Source organism: Haemaphysalis longicornis, unplaced genomic scaffold (assembly GCF_048455015.1).
Source record: "Haemaphysalis longicornis isolate Haplotype H1 unplaced genomic scaffold, Haemaphysalis longicornis Haplotype H1 scaffold_9, whole genome shotgun sequence".
NCBI classification, from domain to species: domain Eukaryota; kingdom Metazoa; phylum Arthropoda; class Arachnida; order Ixodida; family Ixodidae; genus Haemaphysalis; species Haemaphysalis longicornis.
Genome location: NW_027526460.1, coordinates 28,743,958 through 28,752,800, shown reverse-complemented (window position 1 = coordinate 28,752,800; position 8,843 = coordinate 28,743,958). Strand labels below are relative to the sequence as shown.

General features: G+C 45.7%; 1 protein-coding gene across 3 annotated transcripts in view; it reads right to left on the bottom strand.

Moving 5' to 3' along the window:
* Positions 1-3,013: 3,013 nt before the first annotated feature.
* LOC144152782 (phosphatidylinositol-binding clathrin assembly protein LAP-like) overlaps positions 3,014-8,843 on the bottom strand; it is a 32,795-nt gene continuing 26,965 nt past the window's right edge. For all 3 annotated transcript variants that reach the window (XM_077684240.1, XM_077684241.1, XM_077684242.1), the window contains 2 exons: positions 5,810-6,067; positions 3,014-3,356 (listed from right to left, as the gene is read on the bottom strand). In XM_077684240.1, the coding sequence (XP_077540366.1) occupies positions 5,822-6,067 (246 nt within the window). In that variant the 3' untranslated portion in view covers positions 3,014-3,356; positions 5,810-5,821. The remainder of the gene's footprint in view (positions 3,357-5,809; positions 6,068-8,843) is intronic.

Sequence of the window (8,843 nt, the reverse complement as noted above, 5' to 3'; positions counted from 1 at the left end):
CCGTGCCACCACCGCGATCATTGGTCAGTTCGCATAACGCGACATTTGTTGCGGTGGTTCATGGGCTCCGCCATTTTGTTGCTTATGCGTTTTCTGTCGGTCATCTGTGGTAGTCTCAGCTTGTCATCCCTGCTCTGCGGCTGCGCATTACAGTCGTTCTGAACACAAATCAGATAACGCGCTTCGCAGCATTTCAGTTGCAGAAGTATGTCCGAAGATGCCAGGCTGCTGCGTCTTTGGCAGTGTTGTTTACAAGTGTCCTCGTCCAATTTAGCGGTGAAGCCATAGAAGCGGCAATCTGGAAACACACATAAACACCAAAATGGCCGCCATTGCTCACTTGCGTGCCTCAGTGATGGTACTGTGTATCTTATCTAGTGACACTAGTTCAAACCATACTCCCTCCATTGATGGTCATGTAGTGACAGCAGACAGTAATTCTGCAACATTTACAAATTCACTGCAGTGACAGCAGACAGTAATTCTGCAACATTTACAAATTCACTGCAACTAATTATGACAGTAAATTTAACAGCATAATGGTAGAGTTGTCTTAGCGGCTAATAATTTGGGATGCTTTCAACACTAGAGTTAGAACCGTTTTCTGTAATCGTACTCCCTCCATCGATGGCCATGCTTTACTGTGCAACATGTGATGTGGGAAAGCCAGCTTACACTAATTGTCGTAAGGCTGGCTTCACCTTTAAACACACCTGCATTGCTGGGAAGACACTTTTAGGAGAAAAGCACCTTAGGACCTCACTGTCGGTGGCTTGTCCCTTGGCGTCTGTGTACAGTGTTGCGCGTGCACGAGGAGCATTGGATTAGATTGGATTAGATTGTATCGGATTGGAATTGTGTAAACTGTACACACGCGTTGTCACTCATTTACATGCGCGAGTGGGCAATGCCACGGGTGATTTATGGCAAGAACGATCCCCCGGTGCTTCGCCCACTCGTCATGATTCACTTCGTGGAGATGCGCGAATTTTTTTGAGGCAGTAGAAGCCATTTTATTTCAAAATATGAAGGCCCTAGGATCTTTATTTTTGTGAATTTTCGCTGTACTGGGAACCGTTTTTTGAGAGGCAGAGAACCTGCTCTAGAGACCATTGGCATGATACCAGCAAAGACTGTCATTAGAGCCAGCCCTGGAACAGCTTTGCTGTTGAAACCCTTGGCACAAAGGACGTACCACACTGCTTTGCCTGCACAAAAAAAGCCGTTACAACAGCATTTTCAGAACACACATTAAAGGGGCCATGAAGACAAAACACAACCTTGTTCGATTTTTGAAAGTGGTAGCCTTCCATACCTGACTGGGCTCCATTCCATCCACGAAAGATTTAAAAAAAAAAAAAAGAAAGAAAGACGAATGTAGATAGGGGTGGTGGAATAGAGGCCAGCACTAAAAAAATGCGCGCCAATTCACCCTGTCGAAGCTGTAAATGACACCCACAACGATTACCCATGGGACATCACTTGGATTGGCACACATGGCTCTACAAAGAGCGAAACCAGAGACGAGGAAATGCACTTCACCACACCTTTTACAACTTCAAAGAGCTATTCTTAGCTAAGGGTAAATTACTTAAGAGATTCAAAAAGATTCTTTCCCAAGGGTAGATCAATGCACGATTCATGACCGGTGGTTGGTTGAGTTGTATTGGTGAAGCACGAGTGGAAACTTTTTTATGAAATAAAAGGAAGCTCAAACCCGGTGTTGGACGATCTCACTTCTCCTCTATCTTTGCCGCCACCAACGGAGGCGACGATATCGGCGGCACGCGCACACGGCCGCTACACGTGCCAAGGGTGGAGCGCACAGCGGTGTGAGAGGTCGCACGACGCTATCACATCTGCAGCAAGAATGCCGGTGGTAAACCTGCAGATATGCTCGGTCTTCTCCCCCGTCTCCGCATGGGCTAGTGGCTCAATCAGCAAGACAATGGGCTCTTGCTCCATTTTTGTATTCGATCCAGGTTCGATTCCTGGCAGTGCCAGCAATTTACTTGTTCGTGGGAGTTTTCTGCTGATGCCAACGGTCACGACAGAACCCTTAGGGGGTAACGCTTCACTTGGAAACAGCTATCAGTATGTTAACCGCACATTAGCATTCTAAGATATGACGGAACCGGAGGCCGCACTATAATTACCAGCCACATTTCTTGGCCATGGCTTCGGCAAGCAGCCACCAATTACGCAAACAAAATTCTGTTAAGTCTTAGAAAAATTGCCAGAAAGTGGCTGGGGAGTTGCCGCTATTCTCGATTATGTTTTCTTTGTCGTGATAATACCAATGTTATTGCAAACTTCAGTATATTTAGTGAACTAAACTTTTATTTTGTCTTCTTGGCCTCCCCCTTTAGCAACCGTTCTTCTTCCATGTACACAGCTGCAGCCCAAATGTTTCAGACTAGTATATGCATGCCTTTATTGCAACAATGTACAACGTCTTATGATACAACAAACCAGACTGTTTACAACATGCCGCGATATCCAGTTGACTCCAGTAAGCCACGACTGAAGGCAGTCCAACACCATGCGCTGGCACGCATTTGGCGGCACGGAGAAAAACTGCAACATTTAACCTGTATCGGCAGCAACCAAAACATCAAGCTGAGCTAGCGAGAGATTTTTCGTAAATTCTTTTGATCTCAAGGGCTTGCCACTGCGGGGGAAAAAAAGGAGAAGGTCAGGGTGTGCTTGCTATTGCATGCATCTCGCAAGCAGCCTTGCAACGGGAAGCAGCTCCGAAGAAATTTGCCTTTTGTGAACCTCACACTTGGTCTTGGCTCTGTACAGCAGAGTGACCACTTGTGTACCTCAACACATTCCAAAATGGGGGTGGAGCCGACGCCTGAGGCTTCAAAACTCGAGTTTGGTGCATCAGTGCCAGCCAATGCTCTTGGGACGCTACCGTTTTGAGAGAGTGCCCCTTCGCCACACACATCATGAGGAGTGCTCTGCTCGAGGGGTGGGGAGGGAGGGAGGAAGAAGCGGCAGCCTGCTGTGGTAATAAGGCAACAAATTTATTTTGGCATGCTCCACAAGTACATCACAGCTGGGTGGTGCCTAGCTCGCTAAACAGCCGGAGGGGAGGACTCCTAAAGCCGGGCCTCTCACGGGGAGGGTTGGGGGGGACACTGTGGAATGTGTCGGCATCTCTGGATGGCCAGCAGCAGCAGCGCGGGGGTGTGCGGAAAACAAAAATGTACAGCATGCACACAACAACACGCGTTGCAGCCTCGGCCTGCCCTCTCGCACACATAAATAACCTCTGGGGGAGGGGAGGGGGGAGGAGGAGAAGAAGAATACTGCGGGGACTAGCCGCCTGCCGCTCGGGATCTCTGCACCTGCGGGAAAGAACAAAAAGAGGGGGGCAACCTATCAGGCACCACACACGGTCATGTAACGATGGACACAGAGGAGGACTGCGACGAGACTGAAATGTGCGATAAGTGCCCTAGTATAATGCCTCCAGGATCATGAAGCTCATTCCAGGTCAATAGCAGCGGGGCACCTTTGACATTCAATTAAACAACATAATGTCAGCTAACCCCCCCCTGGAATGAGAGATCACCTGCCAAGCTTGGTTGTTCTATAAAGTGGGAAAGAGCAACCGCATCACTAGCTTGATGAAAATGGCTAGATTCGTTGCAGCAAGCTGGCTGTGTTCACACGGGCACAAAAATGCACTGGGCTGAACAAGCCTAACATTCGCTCACCTTTTCTGCAAATAAGCCGACTCGATCAGGAGAAACCAATTTAAGGGGGGACGTGGCTTTCAAAATCAACTTTTTTTATTTCTTTGAGGATTTGTGAAAATTGGCACAGCAACTGGAAATGCTTGTGTGATAACACCATAAAAATTCCGAAGTAATATTTTGAAAACTTGTTTATAAGTCTGTCTGTTCACCTTGTACCGAGCTTCAGCGGCTTATAAAACATGATAGAAATCTTGTTTGAAGTGCTTTGCATTCGCAAATAAATGGCTAAGGTCGTGAAACTCTTAGATTTCTTTATTTAGAACACAATTTTTAGTTTTCGTTTTTTAGGGGTGAATGTACAACAGGCATGTAGACTGAACAACTACGTAACAAAAAATTTACAAAAGGTAAATCTGGGAAACCAGAAGTGTCCTGACCTCTCAACTATTCATCAAGAATGCAATGTAAAACATGGGATCAAAATAGACCTAGCAGTCATGAAGAAATCGCTGAAACAAGCAACACAGGTGGCAATAAAAACTCGAGAAAACTGCTTCTGAAGTTGCAACAGACTTCACTCATCAAAAGTCGCTAGGGTTGTAGCCTTTCCTGTCCTTTTGAATATGGAGCTTCTGTAATGCCTTGCCTTGAAATTGGAGTGGCTTTTGCAACGTTTCTTTCCACAAAACATCCTTTTCATATCCTCTGTGAAGAGTACATAACCCAGTTTGCGGACCAAATGGAGGGTAAATTGCTTTCAATGCAAAATAGGTTAGCTGGTTGCCTGTGTTGCACTGGACAACTTCCCTATGCAGTGTTGTCACCATGGCAACAAGTGAAAAACTGTTTACTTAAATTTGAAAACTGACCTTTGACTTTCGTTTATGTTTCATAACCTTGCCTGGAGCAGCAGCTTAGTACACGTTTCTACAGGTGTTCATTGCCAAAAATTTACATATCCCAATACAAATAAACTACTTTGAAGCTTGATATATTCTGCATAGCTCCAACTTCAATGCACGCACATTCAGGGCATCCAATATTCCTCGCAGCACAGCCATATGCACTAAACTACAGATGTATGCATTGGTATTAATAATTTCCCTAAAAATTCAATTTGTTAAATGCTACGACAGTAAGGTAGATTTTTAACAACGTGAACAGGTTCTTATTCCTAACTCGGGCCTGTTTTGCGTAGTCGGGCGATGCTTTAACGCGCAGCAGCTATGCCGTGCACACCGTAGCTTTTGACGCGTCGACCGCTTCTTTCCGAAGGCTAGCGAGCTGCCAAACATAGCAATAACTAAGTGTGTAAACATCGCAAATCAGACAAGAAATTCACCTCGCAAACTGCTATCACAAGCACGCACACCGCGTTTCACCCGCCAGGGTAAAATCGCGCGCACCACGAAGCGTTCAATGACCTCCGTCTTTCGAGCTACGTAGCTTTCCGTAATCTGGCTCATGATCTCAGGCATTCCCATCGCGATTACATCCGTGTTGAATACCACAGCAGATAAAATGACTGAACAGAAACTTGGCCGAGCAAAGCAGTGAAAATGAAGTCAAACACGCACTACGCAGTTCAGGAGGCCGCCATCTTCCGTTGCTGCAGGGACGCCCAATCAGAAGGGCCACTCCGCTCCGATTGGAGGTCCAATCATGCTTTAGAATTTATTTCTAGCTTCGTTTGTGTGCCGCCCTTTGTCTGCCATTCGTGCGTTTGCGAATGAACAAAGATAAAATCTATGTGGCTTTCAAAAAAACAATGTCTTGGTCATTTTTACGAAGTTGAAAGCTGCATCCCCCTGATGGCAGTACAACACTCCCTCAGTGTCATGCTCGTTGTTTCACTAGATGCCAGCAAAACAGTAAAGAAGCGAGCGCTACTGCACTTAGAAGATGAATTGGCAGAGCAGTTGTGCTGTTAACCGGCCCTTCAAGCATGGCAACCTTCTCTATACTGTAAAAACGTCGCTATTACAAGAAATGCAAGAAGAGTGCGACCAAGTCTACCATTCTCAATTAAGCAAAGCTTTGGACCTTGCCCATGTTATTAGACGGCCAGGTGTGCGCAGAGCGGGAGCGGCACTACTCACTTGGTGCTTTCCTCAGAGGGCGCCAAAGGGGTCGTTAACCGCCGGCTGGCTGCTCGCCGCGGGGGCCGGTGCGCCAAAGAGGCCGCCGGGCGCTGCAGCCATTAGGGGCGGCTGCACGCCCATCTGGGCAGGCGGCCGGAAGGGCACCAGGGGCGTCGGCCCAAAGGCACCGCCCACCATCGCCCCACCCGGCGCTGCACCCCAAGGGGCACCCCCCGTCACGGGCATCGGGGCCACCACCGCCGCTGTTCCTACCGCCTGCATTGCAACACACGCACACTACTTTCAGCGGCACCCGGTTTGCAGGGAACACAGGGAGAGCAGCAGCTTCTGGACTTTTGGTTTTGTACAGCAGAGAACCTGGTCACTTTACATTACAAACAGGGCATGTCCACGTGCAGTTTCCTTCTAGACATTCAATTTAAGTTCATGATACTGATGCTTGTGTCTTTTGTTGCTCAAGAAAAGTGTGAGAATTACAGTTTGCCTCAACTGAAATATGAAATATTTACAGAATAATAGCAATACAGTCAAATAACAAAATCCCACGAGTACGAAATTTTTGCGGCAATGAAATGTTTTTGGATCCCCAGTGAACGTCCATAGAAGCCCATGTATTTCATATGTCGCGGCAACAAAATGTTTTTGGAAAGCGATCACGTGTAAACGAAACTCTCCTCAATTCTGGTTGGCAATTTATCTACCTATTGAGGCTAACAGAGTACAGAAAGTGCTCAAATGCTTTTTTCCGGACTCAAAATGCGTAAACTTCTGTAACAGCATGCTTGCATGGCCGTCGCCATATATATTTAAAAAAAAAGAAAAGAGTGAAGCAGGCGGTCGTAGAGGCAGCCTTGGAGTGACACCACCAGGCGACATACGGTGATTCGCGGCACGGCTCTGGCTTAGTCTATGGGCCATTCCACGGCAAACGTCCCAGGTGTGGTACTTGACCCTCTCAAATCTTTTTGAAAAAAATTTGTTCATTGTGTCACCAAAATGCCCTGGTTGTAACTTGGGCGCGCTAAAAAATATCTTGCACGCAACAGTCCTTTATGTCGTGCTTGTGAAAACTGCACCAACTTTGTAAATTTATTTAAAATATAGATGGACGGGTGAAACTGCTTATGGCACGTTTCCTGGTCTCTTCGGGCGATTAAAACGGAATGTCATTAAAAGGTATTTTGATTGATTGATTGAAGGGGTTTAACGCGCCGACGCAACGCAGGCGATGAGGCACGCCGTAGTGGAGGGCTCTGGATTAATTTTGACCACCTGGGGATGTTTAACGTGTTACAAGGTATTTTACCATCATTATTGAAGGCAGAATGAAGCTAAAATGGTGCCTTTTGAGCAGTTTATAAAAATATCTTCCACAACATGGTGCGAATCGAAAAATTTTTTTAAGGGAGACCTGTTGATGCACATTCGCTTAAAAATATTTTGGGGGCATTTAAGGGTGGATGTGGGTCTTGAAACCGCGAAAAATGACCCAAGAAGTCAATTTTCACAAATCCATTTCAAAGTCCCTGTAGTCTAAAGTACCACCTGACAAAATTTCAGCGTCTAATTACACCTCTAAGTACTGAAAAAATAATCAGTGTGCGTCAGAGCATCCAACTTTGACCCAACCTCAAGTTGCGGTAGCGCCGCCCGACAACAAGTGATCGGCACCATCTTGGACTCTTAGGAAAGCTGCTTCTTCTCACTTCAATTTGGCACATTTCAAAAGGACGTGCAGATAACAGCGGTGTGGAAAACAGCATTGTTTTGAGGGTCACAAACGTCGCGACAAGGGCGCTGATTGGATAAGGCATGCGCTTCTCCATTTTGCAGCCTTCCGATTGGCTGTGGCATGCGCCTGCTCCCCTGGCCTCCCGGTGCAGCTTTGTCCGCGGCATCTGCTATGCTTGGTCAGCCATTCTGCCTCTGCGGTGGAATTTTTTTTCTCTTCATATTTCTAGTGTTTCTCGTCCCCCTTACTTATACTTCGCACCGTTCTTGTATATAATTCTACTTTTTACTAACTTCAGTGTATTTTAGTTTTACATTTCGCGTGCATATACCCCGCCTTGAACGTATACCCCGCCTTGAAACCGCATTGACAAGTGTTTTACATTGAAGAAGGGTTGGTGGAGCATGAAGCTGTTGTCGATAACGTGAACGCTTCCTTGGCGGAGAAGTCTGCTCCTTAGCGAAAGTCTTGCAAGCGATGACAGTGATCAAGGTAGAGTTTGCAATCATGGGCATGGAAGTTCTCCGCAAGCTTTCGCATCTGCAAGGTGCAGCAAGTGCGGGACGGCGATTTCAACACTTTTGAAGTGCGAAGACAAGCAGTATGGTCTTGTGCTGAGGCTTATTCTGTGAACGTTGGAAGTGATGCATCGTCGTAGAGCGATTTTTTTTTTCCACAGGCAATTGGCATACAATAGTTTGTCATGTTCAGATAAGCCGATTTCGGTGAACTTGGTGTCAACGTATTGAGGGAAAAGCGAGCTTCATGCTAAAGCTTTTCGTTACCTGTAAGCTTCATAAATAAACGTGGCACTGCTGTCTAAACTTTAAATTCCAATTTCTCAGCTTTGTTTTTCATACAGTTCCATAGCCTTCGAAGTTGAGGATGTCCTTGTGAATGGATCTTGACAAACTTGGTGTGGTTCTTTTCAGAAAGAACTGAATTACAGGCTAAAGCTCTTTTTTTGATAAACACATTTGATTAATTATGCGAGATGTAGTCTAATTGCTGTCAGTTCTATCGCTTCCCAACTTTAATAATTATTTCTAATCAATAAAATCTGTATATAACGATTTGCTGAGCTTTAGCTTGTGCAGAGAACCTTTAGGAAACATAGCACACCTTAAAAAATTAACTTTTCAATAAAAAAAATGTTCATACACTCCCTAAAAAATATGCATATTTAGAAATTTTCATTATAGGACATTTTTTTTCTAGACAAGGTATCTCAAACCTGTTTGCAGATTTGTGATCACCAGATTACAATTTACTTCCACACCAATTTTAATCAAAATAGAC